General features: G+C 39.7%; 2 protein-coding genes across 11 annotated transcripts in view; both read left to right on the forward strand.

Moving 5' to 3' along the window:
- The window catches only part of LOC114358222 (transient receptor potential cation channel trpm-like), a 60,379-nt gene that overhangs the window by 15,568 nt on the left and 26,073 nt on the right, over nt 1-18,738 (forward strand). For 8 of the 10 annotated variants that reach the window (XR_003656367.1, XM_028312110.1, XM_028312144.1 and 5 more), the window contains exons 4-13: nt 1,678-1,889; nt 2,707-2,859; nt 5,458-5,655; nt 8,132-8,289; nt 9,525-9,715; nt 10,248-10,393; nt 12,614-12,835; nt 13,928-14,161; nt 14,548-14,670; nt 14,745-14,936. Coding sequence is in view for 9 of the 10 variants with exons in the window: in XM_028312110.1 (XP_028167911.1) it covers nt 1,678-1,889; nt 2,707-2,859; nt 5,458-5,655; nt 8,132-8,289; nt 9,525-9,715; nt 10,248-10,393; nt 12,614-12,835; nt 13,928-14,161; nt 14,548-14,670; nt 14,745-14,936 (1,829 nt within the window). In the remaining variant the exon portion in view is untranslated. Of the gene's footprint in view, nt 1-1,677; nt 1,890-2,706; nt 2,860-5,454; nt 5,656-8,131; nt 8,290-9,524; nt 9,716-10,247; nt 10,394-12,613; nt 12,836-13,927; nt 14,162-14,547; nt 14,671-14,744; nt 14,937-18,738 lie in introns of all 10 variants that reach the window. The other 2 variants (XM_028312171.1, XM_028312178.1) reach the window with 2 other exon arrangements.
- LOC114358274 (transient receptor potential cation channel trpm-like) lies at nt 11,501-12,071 on the forward strand. The gene has a single exon (XM_028312192.1). The coding sequence runs from the start codon at nt 11,756-11,758 to the stop codon at nt 11,960-11,962; it is 207 nt and encodes a 68-aa protein (XP_028167993.1). The 5' UTR covers nt 11,501-11,755; the 3' UTR covers nt 11,963-12,071.

Here is an 18,738-nt window from a genome sequence, read left to right on the forward strand (position 1 = left end):
AGACACGTGATTCGTTATTTTATAAACTAGTAATATTTTAAATTACTTTAAACTACTTGTTTAACTTGTGCTTGATAGTTTCGTCCTTTAGAAAGGTCTAGATAAAATATTATACTAGGTAAATAATATTACGGAGATTTGAATATTAAGCTTTCAAACTTAGCGTGTGCTTATACTGCAAATTGCGGTGAGTTTTAGGTAACCTAAATTACTAACCAACTTTAGAGGTTCAAGATTTCTTAGCTTGATTACTTGAATTAGCTAGACTTTAAGCATATAATACCACCTCCAAAAATACTTTTCTACCAACAAAAAATTCCATCCATCAACTGTTATCGTTTCTTGACAAACAGTAACCACGCTTAACCCAAAACTAGAAGGTGTTTTCGGTAAAACGTGGTTTCTATTTGTTACAAGGTTCCAAGTTACTGATTTTAACGGCATTACGAGTAATTTCTTATCATGAAACGTACATAAATTATTAAGTCACTGAAAAGTGTTGCCATTAAAAATACACAGCCAATCAATCTTGTGTCGCCTTTATTTTGTGAGTCATTGTATGATGGATAGCGTCAGAACAGGTGACCGGCTGTTATGGAGATTAAGAAACCTTATTTATAGTCATATTATGGTATTTTTTAAGCCAAATAATGTAGGTAGGTACTGTAATTTAAAAGCGCAAGGGAAGCATCTTAGGGGAACATAGTGACTCAAGAAAATTCTCATAGCGATTTGTCGCTATAATTTATTTTCAGATTATGATTATGTATGTTGTACAAAGATACCTTGAAATACTCGTATAAGTTTATACCGAAACATTTCAATTAGGTATGCTTTTCGCTCGTGATTTGCGCTTTGTCTCGCGTTTGATTTCCAAATGATATTCACAAACTGAACTGAAAAATGACTTGAGTAAGTTTTTTTTGTTAGTTAAATCATAAATGACCAATCTGGCTACCTTCGGTCTCATCATTTGAGAAGCAATATCAAATGAAGGGCGGCTCATAAAATCTTAACACGGTTGAGACTCCAGTAGATAGACTATAAAAGTACTCATAAGAAAACATTAAACTTACCCAATAAAAGTTGTTGATAAAACTTGCAATTCCTTGAAAGTTCACAGATAACAGGTGCACGAATATAACAAAGAACAAACATAAAGATGTTCGAGATGCTCTCAAGTTTAATAAGCGCACTCGCAGCGAAGTTCAATGCTTGGATTAGTGTTTTTAAACACAATTAAGTATACGAGTCTGGCAAACATCTTGTAAAATTGCGAACTTCGTCGTCTTGAGCACAAGTTCTCAATTCACAAAATTAGTCAACATTTAGAAAAGTCTGTAATTTTTCTTTATTTGCCAGTACAATAAAGTCGACAGTGGTAACTAGTTTGCCAGTTTAATCAGACTATATCATTTGGACTTCTTGTGCGTATTTAGTGTTAGTTACTCCTTTCATTTTTAGAAGGGTTATTTATTAACTTTAAGATTCCGAAAGCTTAAGATTGTGACTTCGGATTCTTAAAGTTAATAGTTAACTCGTACTTTTATATTGACAAGCTTAACGTGGTTCGATGCCTACTCCCATTTGTCTCTCACAAAGAACCGAGAATGTTGAGAACCACTAGCCTAGACAAATTAGTTTGATTCCGTTGTCTAAACGGCTTTCCCCTTTCAGCGCTGGAGCTGCTAGATTACTGTTACCGGCAAGACGACGACCAGGCCCAGCAACTGTTGACCTGCGAACTCCAGAACTGGTCGGGACAGACCTGCCTCAGTCTAGCCGTAGCAGCAAACCACCGAGCTCTACTTGCACATCCGTGTTCTCAAATAATCCTCGCCGATCTTTGGATGGGAGGACTTCGAACACGAAAAAATACCAACTTGAAGGTAAAAATCTTCTTACACACCTCTCTTTTTTCTTTGTTCCTTGTTAACGCACAGATTATCATAGGCACGATCATAGTAGATTCAGTGTTAGAATAACAAATAACGATCGTAACGATTAGGCTATTGGAAATATTCGATGTTTGTGAAACGAGAGCTTCATAATGAGTTGGTGCATGCGATGCGTCGACGCCGATTTTGCAAGTGACCTACATTTTGATCTTTTAGATGTTTTATTTCGGGGAATGGTGCGCTGATTTCGATACTTTATTTATGTTTTGTTCTATGTTGTCCTAATATTTTACGAATGCATTTCATAAGATAGTATCTAAAACCATTTATTTGTTTGTTCATAACCGGAATCGGCCATTGTCTGGTTCACTTTCACAGTTACATTAATTATTCTGTACGATTGTGACTAATTAAAATATTCGATTCAATCAATTGTTTTAAATATGTTGACGATATCAAAAGGTCTCGATTTGTACAGACAGCAGCCATTCCCTTTATTCAACTTTACCTCGAATCTCTTTAATTATTCTGATTGTTCTGTGTAGTGTTCTGAATAGTCTCGCAAAGAGCACTTAGGACGTGCTCTATCAGCCATTGTGTAGTTACACTTTTCTATGTTAGCATTCGGCTATGTAATGTCCGCTTGACAACACATCGCATTCTGACTTGCTATTTGTTTTTATTTCGAGTACTGTTCACTTGCACAACCGTCGTCCAGTCTAGTGACGTAGCATGTCGCTTGAGTCGAAGTGAATAGCATCGATCGAGCTGGTTTCCTTTGCCACATCGGCTTTGTCGTCATGTCAAGGTAATTCTGAGCCTGCTGTGTCCGCTCTACATACTTCAACTGGAGTTCAAGTCGAAGGAGGAGTTGCAGCTGATGCCGCAGACGGAGGAGGAACACTTAGAGAACGAGAGTATGGAGGACGACCGAAGTACGAAGGACCCGAACGACGCCGAGGTAAAGTTTTGTGTTCAGTTGCTTCATCTTGCTTCAAGCCATCAACAACACTAACTGTAAAAACACTGGTGATGGGCATCACTTATACAAATTGCTATTTGCCCAAGATTTCAAAAATGGTGTTGGTTTAGATTTGATTAAGGGTTTCAGTACTTAATATAGTCAGCATAAGCCCGCAATTATCGTAGATGCACTGGTACGATTGAACATTGTTTAAGTACAAAAATAACCTTTTTTTGTGAGAAAATGGTATTGATACTGTTGCCTAAATATAGGTGGGAGTTGTGAAAAGGCGTACGCTTTCTATCAAGAAGATTATCCCCCCCGGCCAGCCGAGTAAGACGCCTAAGGTAGAGCCGGCGACCATCCGTGATACGAACACATGCACACTACACACTAAAGCCTTTCGTACGGCACATCTATTTAGTTTAGCTGTCAAAAAGTTTCGTATCAATTTCAGTATTACCATTTTATAGGATATGCATGTTTGTTTTCCAATTAATATTTTTGTACAACGAATTTATTATTCCTAACGGAATGGATTTTTTCGCAAAATATCTTTCAACATTTTGCTGTTCAGTGAATACTTAAAATCCGGTTGGGCATCCATCAATCATTATTGAGTGACTTGATAGCCTCAATCTGCCATTTTCTCTTCGCTTTGTATTTTTATTTACATTGTCACATATTTTTAAAATTCGTAGCTTTTATTTCTTACCAACTTGGTCTATTCCAGACTGAAATAACTAAAATCAATTTTGATCTAAACTGCTATGAACTTCTTCAATATTTCGAAACTTTGGCACTAAACTGTAACTTTTTATTGTCCAGATGTGCCTTATAAACGGCTGTCACATGTTGCACTAAAAGCATTAGAAAATTAGGATTAGATGAAAAACACGTTAAACACACATTTCTTTAGGTTGAAATTATTTTTATTAGGTTGATAGAAAATTTACGTAACCGCTAAATTCAATTTCGAGGGAGCGAAAACTGTTTTGACTTGTGAAATCGTTTTCATATCTTAAACGAGGGCTTGAACTCGTTCTGTTTTATTTTCTAAGACATTTTCACATTTGCTCCAACTTAAGTTTTTACGGTGCTTTTGTAAGAGCACCTTTATTTAGTTAATGTTAAAGTATGTAAAGCCTTTTTTTTTCCTAATCTTTTGTCTAAACATTGTTTGCTTTGATTCTTAAGGTTCAGATTTGCAAAAAAAATTAGCCTGATGTAACCTACGTGTATAAAATATAATTATTACTTAGTTCAAAACACTTCAATAGTTTAATACCTTTGTCCCTCGTAATAACGTTGGTTACTAGAGTTTTCTATAGACTTATTTTCAGTTAACAATTCTGTTCGAGAACAACCTCAGTTTCAAAGTAGTTTTTATTTATTTTCAAGCAACCTGCAAACCAAAGTCACAAACACAGAAATAACAAAGGTTTTACGGGAGATGTCGCACGTATTTCGTTAAAAATGTACCGGCACAGTGTCTTAGTGCCAATAAATTCCACACAAAACACAGTATAGAAAGAGTCTTGTGTTCGTATGACTTTTTCGCACACGCAAACAATGTATACAGGTTGCTAAAATATACAGAAAGATGAATCTATCATTTATATTGAAAAGTTATGAAAAATAAATAAATAATCACAATGCTTACAAGTCACTCAGTGACGAAAACAGATGTTCCGATTTTCAGTAGCCTTTAATTTTACATATAATTATTATGTATTAATTAAATACTTCATTACGTTTAAATTAAATACACTTACGTTAGCAAAACAAGTATTTTTACTTATTTCGAGTTGTCTTTTATAATTTGTAGCAAAACGTGAACGTACGAAAAAGTTGTTTTTATAGATCTATGTTTTTTCTGAAATTTGCATAAAAGTTTTTTCAAGCTTTTCAATATACAGGATGGTTTTATATCGCACATCTCCGTATATTTTAGCGCCGTAACGCGTACACGCGCTTTCCGTGACGTAGGCTTCGTTCGTCTTATATTTTACCTTCACACCTTTAGTACCTTGCTCGTCTTATAGACATTTTCCGTTTATGGCTCACCTCAAGTTCTCCACTCACCCATCCCTTATCAACGGATGGAAATTTATTACCCTACCCAAAATTCGGGGCCAAAAATCGACACCGCATACGCAAATGCCAAAAATTACACTTTATTAAAAAATGCGCCCGGTTCACGATCCGAAATGAGTTTGAATCTTTTAATTAAAAAGGCGAAGTGCTTTATTAAACACGAGGTGAGCCTTGAACAGTGACGAATTTCCTTTTTTGAGAGAATAAATTTGTGTCGATGTTCGTAGTTAGAGTACTTATATGTGTTGGCGTTGCGTTTTCTACGTATAATTAAGGTCTTGCGACGCTTCGTCTTGGTATTTCGATTTCCTTTCTTCCTTCAAGTTTGATTACTACGCTCAATCCGACGGCTTGGACTTGCCTGGACTGCTTATCGAGCGCTTATAACTTTACTAACTGAAGCATTTCGTGCATTTTATTGTGACGATTTATTTTATATTTTTGGAGGTGTGAACATGTTATTGTAATGTTTATACGTATTTGTCTGGACTCAAGCAGGCGTTGATTGGCTCAGGGGCCGAGTGCGATACTCGCGTGGATCAGAACGGGAAAGTGGGTAAAATAGGATGGGAGCCCTCGTACCGGGAGCTCCCGGAGCACCACACGCCGGAGGACAAGCGGATGAGGCCCCTCCGACTGAGGAAGAAAATCTATGAGTTCTTTACGGCGCCGATCACCAAGTTTTGGGCTGATTCGGTGAGTGTATTCTATGCTTTTAGGCTGAGTTGCACCATCTTATTTTGACTTTAACATACTTCAAAAATCTGTCAAAATCCACACAAAAAGCACCGGTTATTGTTAAAGCTACGGTCAAAGTAAGTTGGCGCAACTCAGCCTTATTAATCTTGATCTAACCCGCTGACTTTTGTCACCGTGACAGTATGCTTATCCATAGATAGTAATAAGTATGTACTACGTTGTCTCTCTTTTTCTCTTTATAAAAGTGTAAAAGAGAAGGATTATATTGTCAAGGTAACAAAAAGTCACTCGTGCGCACAGCTTTAGTGTAAACATACCTACATCATATCTGAATACTAATCCCATCTAATCAAAGAAAGTTTAAACAACTGTAATAAATAGAGCAAAAAGCACCATCACACCAGTTAATCTCCAACACGTGCAAAACACTCGTGTAGCGGGAAACCTACGTGTAACATAAAAACACTATCCATCAATGTTTACAACAACGTAGCAGATATACAACTGAGCATTTAACACTTTTTCGGAGGCTATGCAGCGACCACACTGCATAAAAATCCTGTCGTATCTACATAACTATAGTTTTTTTTTTTCGATAGCTCCAATCTACTGTCGCTCGCGAAAACACGACGGTATTGGAACGTGCAACAATCGCTAGAATGCGAGATTTCGATACTGCGATCGAGTCCATAAAATTCAGAATTTCGATTCCGTAGAGTCACTCGTCAAGTTTAGATAATGTATCAATACGGTTGCAAATTCGCTAATTGCTTTGGAAAACCATGTATCTGTCGCAGAAGTATTGTATAATCCGCCATATTACATTACGACTAGCCGTTTTAAAAAACTGGGCCGTTTATACATATTACGTCTCCACCTCCTGAAAGCGTTATTAGATAGAAAACATTATGCCAGACCAATACAAACTGTCTGCACATTGAATCCGGAATATCCTGAATCCTGATAGCTGGGTTCTCGGCCATTACGCCAAATAGGTCGTCAAACCTTATGGATCTGTGGCAAAAGTAGCATGTCTGTTTTCTTTAGATAACGTGCAGCTACTCCCAGGATTGCGGCTAACAATGGAGCACGACTTGTATTAATGATACCGTGCCACCATTAGGCATTTTTCCGCCGACTCAGCGCTCTCCCGGGCGAAACGTTCAAACAACTTGTAAAAAATTCCAGAGAATTCTCTTTATACACTTTTTATCGCTATGGAGTTTATTTGACGAGACTTGGATCGCGCTTTCGCTGTCGAATCCGACCACAAAAAAAGAGTTTATTTTTCAATTTCCTACAGTTTAGAAAAACACTGATCAATAAATTAAAGACTAGACGCAGACTACCCCTTCTTACTTGCGACCTCCTTGAAACTTATATCAAAATAATTAATGAGTATTTAGGCCCTCTTCTTAGCCTTAGCTTAGCCTTAAAAGTACCTACTGACTTCTTCAATCAGCACAATAAATTCATGACTACTTATTTGCTGGGTAGAATCGCATCATACCATTTATGTTAACAGATTGCTAAATAAAAATAAGATATTATCGTCAATACACGAGCCCCATTACCACCCTTAAGTGAAAATCGATAATCGAATGTAATTTACGAGTATTTACTGTATTTTTCCATAGACCGTAATGGGTTTTTGTTTATTCCATATCCATAATCTTTATGGTAATGTAAAAAGCAATTATACTCGAATCTGAAATGTTACGTTACAGGCAAAAGTAATATAAGGTGCGCTTATTAAAATTTTATTAATAAACGTTATTTTCTTTACCAATAGGGGAAAGTGAAAAATTAATTAAGTTCTTTGTTTCAGTTTATATGCCAAATTAGGATAGGTCCATTATTTTTTCTTTGACATGAATTGAGAAATTATTAGTATCGTGATCTTTTGTTTTTTCCACGTAGTCTTGCTTTATTTTTAATATAAAATAACTTTGTTTTTCTCTGATGGAATAAAATGTATTCTGCATATCGAATTTAATGAATAAATCAACATGTTTCATCTGGGATTATTTGATTGTACCTCGAATGCGACGGGGCATAAAAACTGTTAAATCCAATTTTCATTTGGACCGCAAAACGCTATCGCATTATTTATTAAAATATTGATGCATTCATGATTGAGTGAAATGAACGAGGGAATAAATATGTAGGATACGAGTATCTATTCGTTACCTACTTGACAAAGCATAAAAAAGTTTTTAATTATTTATAATGTTAGATTAATAAGCGCTGATCCTTTAATACAAAAATCATTCAATACAACATACCATGCACTCTCAATTGAAACTATTAAGTAGGTATTCTGTATTTCTTGGAATTGAAATTGATTTGAATTAACAGTGAATTAAGTTTGTGCCAAAGCTGTCCCCTACACCCCGTTAACATGTTTCAATATTTCATTTATTTATCATGATTAGTAATATTACTTATAATAATGATTGCTTTTTCATTTCAGATTGCCTATATATTGTTCCTATTGATGTTTACGTATACAGTATTAGTCAAGATGGACCCAACGCCGTCTTGGCCGGAGATATATTCTATTTGTTATATATTAACTTTCTTATGTGAGAAGATAAGGGAAATCATTACGTCCGAACCTGTTGCTATTAGGTGAGTAAACAAAGAAAAACAAACTATGCACCTTTCATTCCCACCACTGCAAATGTATAGCAAAGATCTATAGATTTGCTTCCATTGAAGGTAGAGCCATCCCGAGGTTAGCTACTGTCTTGAAATCCACAAAGAAATTTTAATCAGAAGAATATAGAAGGAGTTCGAAAGACATAAAATATAATATCGACTACTCGTTGCTAAGCCACCCTGAGGTAATCATGTTTCTCTCAAATTGAAGTTGAAACTTTCGTATTCAGAAGCAGCCACAAAATTATGGATCATAATTTTCGAACTCCTATACAGGGTGGAAACGATAAGTGATCTCACTCGATTATTTTTAAACTATACAAGATATCAATAAACTAGTTACTGATCCTGAAAGTGCTTCATGAGCTCTATCAAATGGTATTAATAATAGGTTACAGAATTAACTGGATCTATCCGAAAATTCAATGTTTCCAGCTTCCATACATTTCGTAAAATCACATTATTTTAAAAACTACACATGATATCGTAAAACTGATTACTGATTCTAAAAGTGCTTCACAAGCTCTATCCAATGGTATCAATAATAGATTACAGAATAAGTTCAGTAACTCTTGTGGTTTTCTTTCTAGACATAAGTTCAGTAACTCTTGTGGTTTTCTTTCTAGACATAAGTTCAGTAACTCTTGTGGTTTTCTTTCAAGACATAAGTTCAGTAACTCTTGTGGTTTTCTTTCTAGACATAAGTTCAGTAACTCTTGTGGTTTTCTTTCTAGACATAAGTTCAGTAAATCTTGTGGGTTTTCTTTCAAGACATAAGTTCAGTAACTCTTGTGGTTTTCTTTCTAGACATAAGTTCAGTAACTCTTGTGGTTTTCTTTCTAAATATAAGTTCAGTAACTCTTGTGGTTTTCTTTCTAGACATAAGTTCAGTAACTCTTGTGGTTTTCTTCCTAGACATAAGTTCAGTAACTCTTGTGGTTTTCTTTCTAGACATAAGTTCAGTAATTCTTCTAGTTTTCTCTCTAGACATAAGTTCAGTAACTCTTGTGGTTTTCTTCCTAGACATAAGTTCAGTAACTCTAGTGGTTTTTTTTCTACACTTATGTTCAGTTCAGGTTATTAATTCAGTTAATAAGGGGTCCTGCAGTGGAGACTGATGATTATATTCCTCCGTGCCGTACCTCCTTCCTATATTATAAACCTCTGTGTTTTCTAGACAGTAACTCTTGTGGTTTTCTTTGTAGACATAAGTTCAGTGTATGGGCCTGGAACATGTGGAACACGTACGACGCGGGCTTCATCATCTTCTTCCTGGTGGGGTTGAGCCTGCGCCTGCGCGCCAGCAGCATGGACGTCGGCCGCGTCATCTACTGCGTCGACATCATCTACTGGTACCTCAGGATACTCAACATACTGGGCGTTAATAAGTACTTAGGTCAGTTCTTTGTACACACTTTCTACCCTGTCTTACTTACCTACACCTTCTATGAAAATCTTATTTACTTTTTGAAAACTTGTCATGCTTTCTTTTTCACTTTTTTTTAGTGCTCCGAAGATTCTAATTAAATTTTTGCAATCTTGAATTTTGCTTTACATATTCTGGAATCTTCCGTGTTAACTTGCTGCCTATTTTAAATACCGTGCCAAATCATAAAATTCATTAATTCTTATATGTATAGCACTTAACTCAGTCAGTACCTGAGGTATGGGATAGAGAGGGGTGACATTGACACATTTTGACGTGACAGAGCATACAAATCTGAAGTCGCGCTGACGTTTGACATTACAAAAACACCTTCCCGTGCCGCTCCCATACTGCTACTGCTGCTAGGTTGCTTTTAATGAGATTTTTAGAAACATGAAATATTATTTTAAAAAATATCAGAAATTCTCCTCCCTACCAGTATTAAGTAGAATATCTTGTGCGCAAAGAACTTTTTCAAATGCTACCTTTTTCTCCGCCCCAGGTCCTCTAGTCACAATGATGGGTAAGATGGTGAAGAACATGATATACTTCGTGGTGCTATTGCTGGTGGTGCTGATGTCTTTCGGGGTGGCGAGGCAGGCCATCCTCTACCCCGACAAAGAAGCCAGTTGGTATTTGATAAGAGAGGTAAGAAAATTTGTGATAAATCTGTTTATTCTTAGGATAAGTACTGAGGATATACATCATACGTTAGCCGTCTGAATAGGAAATGTTGAATATTTTTTAATTGGTTTTTAACTTCATGATGAGGACACACTAATAAAGTTGATGATGATTGAAATTAGCTAAATGTCGATTTCTTCTTCAAACACTACGACCTAAGTCTTTTATGACAAATTGGCACTTCTAGGATCTGTTAATTTAAAGCCTGCATTAAGAAACGAACTCAACACTCGATATAATGTCATGCCTAGATTCGTTGAATACAATATTTAGACCGACTCAATCTATTCTGGAGATAAGATTCATAATACACAAATGAGTATAATTTCATAACACAGACTAAATTCAGAGAATTCGGTAAAATAACATTCGTTCAGAGAAAAGTATCCTCATACTTATTATATTTACTAAATTATTTCAACCAAAGTAGTGTACCTACTCACTTGATGGGTTTATTTCGTTGTAAGAGCATAGTGTATTTATAGCGCAATTCGCCGTAAATTCTCTTAAACTTAACTAATAAGGTTTCATTCAATCCAAGAACACATTATAAGACGATATCTTCTGTGTGCCTACCATGAGTTTACGTTAGGTGAGCTCGCTAGCGAATACGTCAAAAAATTCTATGAAGATTTTATTTCTTGAAAGTAGCCACTAGGGGCGCTGCACAATATGTCATACATTTAAATGTCATTTTTTTACGCAGTCGCTAGCGAGCACACCTAACGTAAACTCATGGTAGGCACACTGATCAAGTCAGTCATTTCTAAAGTTACAGAAATTAATAAACTTGGAATATAATACGATTCTCATTAAGATTATGATGAGTGGGCGGCGATTTGCTCATTAACATTCAAAATTATTGGGGTGTTAAATGTAGAACGAATTTAAGCGCGAGGAGTAACATCAGTCAGAAATTGCTGACGGTTCCTTTAAATGTGTGTCTCAAATACAATAACAGTGTCCCATAACATGTTATATGTATTTCATTTTCAAATGCGAATGTCTCAATAATCAATTCATTTACTTAATATGGGTAAATTGCGTATCATCAAATTCATTTTAATTAGGGCAAAGCGTTATTGTTAGGCATATAAAAACAAAAAAAGATTTTGTTATTTCATTGTTCTCTTTGTGTTTGAACGAGGATATGGCGCAAAGAAATATAAGTCATGAATATACAACGCTAAAGGTTATTTTCGCCGATCACATGTTGTTCTAGAAATCAAACAACACTTATTTACTTTGAAAACTAATTCCCAACTAACAAAATCTAGGCCATTCTCCATGTACTAACATTTGCAGGTGTTCTTCCAACCGTATTTCATGCTGTACGGAGAGGTGTTCGCGGAACAGATGGCCCCTCCATGCGGCCTGCCAGGGCTGGAAGAGTGCCGCGTGGGCCACTGGGTCCCACCGGTGGTCATGAGCGTGTACCTGCTCATTGCCAACATCTTACTAGTTAATCTACTCATAGCGGTGTTCAATAACATTTTCATTGAAGTCAACGGAGTGTCGCATCAGGTTTGCTGATGTTATAGTACTCGTGCAATCGATTTTGTTTGCTTGTTTCGTTGTTGTAGCCCTGTTGCGAGATTTGATTACGGTATTTGGTGAATGGAGACAAACGGGTAAAATGGGAATGACTAAACCCAGAAAAAAAACTATTTGTAATTAGTTTGTTGATCACTTCATGGTAGGTAGATGCTATAGTAGATAATAGTATTGTAGATTTTTAGTTTTTTAGTTCTATTTATATTTTAGGTAAATATCTAGTCTAAAAATCCCAGCCATCCACCTTTCTTCCTTTCCCTTTGATATTAATCTTTATTTAAAACCTACTGATAAACACGCAATATTAGAAAATTGCGTGATTTTCAGTATTTTATTTGGTTTGTGAATAAGTTTCAGCACCCGTATGTTAATACCTTTAGTTACTGAGAAGAGGACAGTTAAGGCAAATGACAAGCTTTTCTAGCTTCATTATCTTCCTTGACTCAAAGTCACTTGAGTAAGAAAATAAGGCTTTAACCCTTTAACAATCAAAACAGGTTCAAATTGTTGTTTTGGTCCTAATGCCAAAGGAATAGTTAAAAAAAAAGGTTGTAACTGCTAAGGGTTAACATACGGGTAGCGTCCTTTTAGTTATTACCCCCTTTTACCTTTACTTTTTCCTTCCCCTAGGTGTTCTTCCAGCCCTACTTCATGTTGTACGGGGAAGTATTCGCTCCGGACATCGACCCCGACTGCGGGCTGGAGGTCAACGACCACAAATGCGTCACCGGCCGCTGGATCACCCCAATCGCGATGACGATATACCTCCTCGTCGCCAATATACTGCTCATAAACCTGCTAATTGCCGTGTTCAATAACATATTTAACGAAGTCAATGAAGTCTCGCATCAGGTTTTTGCTTTTTTCTTTTGTTTTTTTTTTGTTTTTGGGTGGTCGGAATCGGACTAGATCTACAGGTGTCCTTTAAAGCTTCGACCTCCTATGTTCTTCTGATTAATTTCGTTGCGGTTCCTATGACAGAATATAGCTTTCTCTGGCGACTACTTAACTTGCCTTCACTGGTTGGGTTTTTATTGGCGGTCAAGCTGTAGATCCCGGCTACACTGGAGTTGCAGTGGTGGGTACTAGAGGTGGGAATAGTCCCATACTTCCTTTGGGCAAACTTTTGAATCTACTTACGCAATTAGCCAAAAAATCATTTATAGCTCTCAAAAAATAGTTTCTTCCTTCCTTTGTGAGATCTTGTCCGATTCTGATTAGACCAACATTGCATGACTGTCAGTCGCGTTGTAAAATAGTGAGTCAACTTGTTATTCGTTTCATTTGGTGTCTCTTATTATCTTGTATTTTCTTTTTGTCTAATTACAAAGTTTGACTCGCTATTTTCTTGGTGACTCAAGGTAAAATATTATTTTTAATTGCAAGCTATGCTAGTTGGATGTTGTAAGTAAAATTTTCTTTTTATTATTTTCTCTTTTGTTTAGGTTTGTTTACCTTTTTAGTTTGCAAACTTTATTAGGTATTGAAAATTTTAGTACAAAGCGCAAGTTATAGCAATTAATTTACCTTAGAAAAGACAGCTATTACATAAATATATTTCTACTTCCGTATTAAGGCCTAAGGACTTAGGGTACCTACTGGGAGTGCCCAGTAGGTGCACTATAAATCTGGCATGTTAAGAATTCTTTAAGGATTTCTCACGAGGATACCATATTTTGGTAACAAATTCATACGAACTAATCGATCTAATGGATATTTCCAAAAAAAAACATTTATTTTTGTACATTTGCATGAGTAATGGACAGGGTTCTTTATAGCCCTCAGTGTAATAAGGGCGTAGATTTTTAGATTAAATGAGTATGATTGTCCTTATTCAATGTGTCGATGCGATTACCATCGTGGTATGACTCAGTCCTAACTCTATAACAATAACGTCGTGTATCACCAATACAAGTATCACCATCTTCACCCACCACTCCACAGGTGTGGATGTTCCAACGATTCACTGTGGTGATGGAGTACGAACAGAAGCCAGTGCTGCCACCACCGATCATCATCTTTTGCCACATCTACGCTACATGCAAGTGGGTGACGAGGAACGTGTCGCACAAACGCTTCCAGTACGACAATGGACTGAAGCTGTTCTTGGAGAAGGAGGACATGGAACGGCTGTATGACTTCGAGGAGGAGTGCGTTGAGGGGTATTTTAGGGAACAAGTAAGTTTTACTAGTATTTTGCTAGTCGAATTTAGTCATAGAAGCTTAGCTTTTATTCGAAGTGACTACGTTTAATACAGTTGTTCTTTTTCGTCCGCTCATTGCTGAAGATCGTTTTGTTAACTATTTGTCTATCGTTAAATTAATCTATTAAGTTCACCTTTATTTGCCGCAATATTAAAGTTTATAGGAAAGGTCATTTAAACTTTTGTAACATTCCTAGGCCACCATGTAATGAACTATATGTATTTGGTGGCACTGACGTGATAGGCTGAAATTCAAAATCAACCTATCTGACTTTTAAGAATTCGATGAAATCTAATGACGCCTTAAATAATTATCTACTTTCATAAATGCTGTGATGAATGTTGTTTTTTTTTTTTCAGGAAGTTAAATTATCTAATTCAATAGAAGAGAGAGTAAGAAACACTACAGACAGGGTAGAACATATCACGACCAAAATGGAGGACTTAAATCAAAAAGCTAATTGCCAAATACAGTCTATGCAGGTAAGATAACTAAATCATCAAGCTATTTAAAGGTCTAAACTTTCACGCAAACTTACTTTAACCTTATTTTTCAGAGTGTAGAGTTCAGATTGCGTAAGCTAGAAGACGTAGCGGAACAGACCATGAACCACCTAGCAGTAATCCATCGGTTCATGGCGACCCACCCTTCGCTGGTGAACCGAGGGTCAACAGACACGTTAGGCCCGCCGCCCCCCACTTTCCAGGCTGGGGGGTCGCGGCTGAGAACTGCCAGCGATCGGTCTGAGGTAAGAGTTATGATTCTTGTCGATTCTTTCTTGACTTGTTAAGATTTTGATCCAAGTAAATTGCCCCAAACTAAGCAGAGCTCGTACTGTTGTGAAAGATAACTGATAAATACCTACTACCTTAATCAAAATAAGCCATTCAGTGTTAACGATCACTAAAAGAAATTTACATTTTTGTCCGAGCGAATTAATGATGAAAAATATGTTAGAAGCCGATAAATTATAATAATATTTGCAAGCACTTTTGAATAGTTTATACATGCAAATATATCTTGACTATCTGCCTCAATCGAAACTGTCACTCTAAGTAGATGCCATGGAATCCTTGGGGGGCTGGATTAAAGCGTAGGGTCGTTTATCCCAGCTCCACCCGATCCAAATTCCGATCATTAAATTATAATCGTCGCTCCAAATTAATAGCTGCAGAGTAAATCAGCAAAGTTCTAAATCGGTTGAATCATCGGCGATTCATCAATCATAGACTGGCAAGATGCTCGCTAAGTTCGCAATAATCCCTCACGGGTCGTCTTGATGATATTAATCTCAATTAGTTTCCAAACTGGCTGATATACGGCACGGGAAGTCTAAAATTATCTGCTGCCATGTAATTAGGTGAAACAATTAACTGGAAATTAATTTAAATTGTGTAGTTTAACCATCTTTTGAAAGACGAAACAAGAAGAAAAAAATAATTTCAAAGAAATCTTTATTTTGATCTAATCCTAACCTAACCTTTTTTTTTTTTTTTTTTTTTTTTTTTTTTTTTTTTTTTTTTCGACTGGAAAATGCATGAAACTGCATACTCACCGGCCCCGGCTTATGTGGGACTCTCCTCGCCTGAAGGGCAAGGCCTACCCACTAAAAACCAGTCGGGTCCCTCTGGTCGCGCTTAGTGGGGCAGCGTACGAGTCGGTGAATCGTTCGCATGCCTGCCCCCACGCATCGGCCGCAGCCTCGCTCTACAGACCCCTTCAAGGGGTCATCTCTCCAAAGCACGCGGGGACTCCGCGCGCACTTCGGGCCTCAGTGTTAGGAAGCGGACGCCCCCGCGTCCACCTCCATGAGGCTAGCCGTTCGGCCGGGCCCAGAAAGCACCGGTTTCGACTTCTGCTGCGGCTGAGGGCAATCTTTTGTCCCCAGCGTGTGGTCCGCTGCCTTTCCTACCGCTGAGCAAAGTAGACAGCGGGGTTCATTGGCGGGACACTCCTTCCTCTGGTGCCCAGGCTGACCGCATCGGAAGCAGAGTGCACTGCGGTCGCTGACGTTGGCAGCGCATTTGTGAGCAACATGCCCATCGCCCCAACAAGACACACACCTCAAAGGTCTCGGTTTTAGCAACGTAATTTGCACCGAGGCCCATCCTACAAGTAGCCGACGTAGACTTGCCAGCTGTTTCGCCGTTTTCGACGGCACCCGCGCGATGACACTGCGGGTGTCCCGGGTTCCGCTTATTTTACCCACTTTAATCTGTTCTAGTGGGCACCCAGTTTTGATGGAAATAGCCGTAGCGAGTTCCGACTGTTCGATAGATTCATCCAAACCGGACAGTCGGATGTCTTCACTCTTTATCGGTCGCCTTATAGCGACCATTTCCGCTGTGAAAGCGGGGACATCACGGAGGGCAGCAGCCAGCCTATCCGCCTTCTCCTCCGCGTCTGGACCAGAAAGGACGAGGAGCTTCGCTGCCGTTTGACCTGGCTTAAAGCGGAGGCCGTCCATTATGCCCAGTTGGGCGAGATCCACCTGCTGCTTTGCAATGTGCATAAACCATTGGAAGTCACGAGGTGGATCCTGACGAGCGGCCTCCGGCGTAAACACGACCGAGATTGCGGCCGTTCTCGGGACACGAACCCTGCGGGCTTTGCCCTTCTCTCTGCCCGGCCCAGCCTTCTGTTGGCTAGGCGGTTTGGCGCTGGTTAGTGTGGCTTGGCCTCCTTGCTTCTTACCCTTACCACGCTTTACAACCTCCGTCCACTCAGCATCCATGGACACGGGGGGTGGAGGAAGCGGGCGAGGTTCTGGACGGGTAGGCATGGGGGTAGGTTGAGATTTGCCCTTACCTTTCTTTCTAACGCGGCCTCTTTTAGGAGGCGACGCTAGTTCCACGGTCGCTACGAGAGGCTCGGCAACCAAGGATTCCTTCTGACTGGTGTGCGCCTGAGGGGCTGCGGTTGTTGCAGCTTTTGCAGGTGCACTCTTTACGGAGGGTGCTGGGGCAACCCTTTTAGCCGACGCCCGTGTGGTTGGGCCGGTTTGTTTTTTCGTGGTGAGAGCGGTTGAGTCCTCGGCTGGGGCCAGTACTTTCGCTTTGTCTGCTGCCAAAGATGGGCGAAGGCGCTTTTCTGGGAGGAGTCTTTCCTCTATGCCTTGCAGTTTGGCGTCAACCATAGTTCCTACGCGAATCATTATTTCCCTCTCCATATCACCCGCCTGTGTAGAACATACGGGGGGAGGAGCAGTGATGATGGCTGGGGTGACCTTGCTCCTTTCCTCTTTGAGGTTGCGAACCTCCTGACGAAGTTCCTCCAATTCCTTTTTAAGGAGGGAGTTGGCAACGTTTAGTCTGTGAATTTCTTCATCAGGAGGCCGATCAGCCAGTGCCGTGATTGCTGCCTCGATAGTCAAAGCGGCTTCCTTAAAGGCCCCCTGCTCAGTGCCTCTGATCTTACTGCACTTTCCCGCGCACTTGAAAACCGCCTGAGCACTTGTGCGGATAGTCTCCATAAGCTCTGCTGCAGTAAGTATGCACGATTTATCCTGAGCGCGAAGTCGCGCCGTCTTCATTTTGTTAGTCAGTCGTATGGCTGATTCTTCGGAGTCTTCAAGTTGCTCCTTGGCAAGCAACCTCTCTTCAGCCCACTTCTGTCTCAAGCCGATATATTCCCCGCTTGTTTGAGCTCTACCACGGCCCCGGGGTTTTTTGCCGCCACGTGACGATGCTGTGTGTTTTGTTGACGGAGCCGATTCAGTCGACATGCAAGAGTCATCCGTGTCGGCTGCTAAGCATCTTTCAATGAAGCGATCAACCCTTTCAGAATTATCGGTTTCTAAATCCGAGTACTGTGACTCTTCCGATTCCTCGATCCGCCGCTTGGTGGCAGCCCGAGTGACGGAGTCCTCACTATTGATCCGGGAGCGGCTGCGGGTAGTGGGAGTCAGATCCCCGGGTAGAACCGGGGGAGTCTCAACCACCACCTTTGCTGTCGTCAAGTCTGGGTTACTTTCTGGGACAGGAGTCACACCGCGGGTTGTATCCACGGCAGTCTCAACTGTCTTTTTAGCGATCTGGTCGATTTTAGGTTTAGCTCCGAACATATTCCGAAGCCCTCGGTCAAAGCTGGTCAATTCGACCTTGCAAGATTTCGGCGCATTCGCCGGCGAAGACACAGAACACGGTGCGGCCCCCCCAGATACGTGGGCCGTGACCGCCGTAGCGGCAGAGGATTCTCCGGCTTTGCCGGTACCTCCCTGGGGTAGTTTAGTTTTCCTTGTGTCCATGTCATAGTTTACTGCTTCCGGGCGCAGCTGCCCACACCCTCTCTCAAGCAGGGTAGCGGCCGTACACCCTACGACCACGCGTCCCCTCGGCCCCTGTAGACCTTGGGATTGGGGGGGTTTCTGAGATGTCCCCTGCATCGCGGCCCGGGCAAATGCCCCGACAGCCCCCGGCCCACTCCGTTGTGGGTTACGGGTCGCCCGACAGGCCCGCCGAATTGACGCAACCTGCCGCGCAGGTGAGAAGTCAGCCGCCCGCGTGAAAAGACAACGCGGACGTTGCCCGGGATGCACCACGTGGAGGTCC

The sequence above is a fragment of the Ostrinia furnacalis genome, unplaced genomic scaffold (assembly GCF_004193835.3).
Source record: "Ostrinia furnacalis isolate ACB-3 unplaced genomic scaffold, ASM419383v2 OfSCF0283, whole genome shotgun sequence".
Classification (NCBI taxonomy): Eukaryota; Metazoa; Arthropoda; class Insecta; order Lepidoptera; family Crambidae; genus Ostrinia; species Ostrinia furnacalis.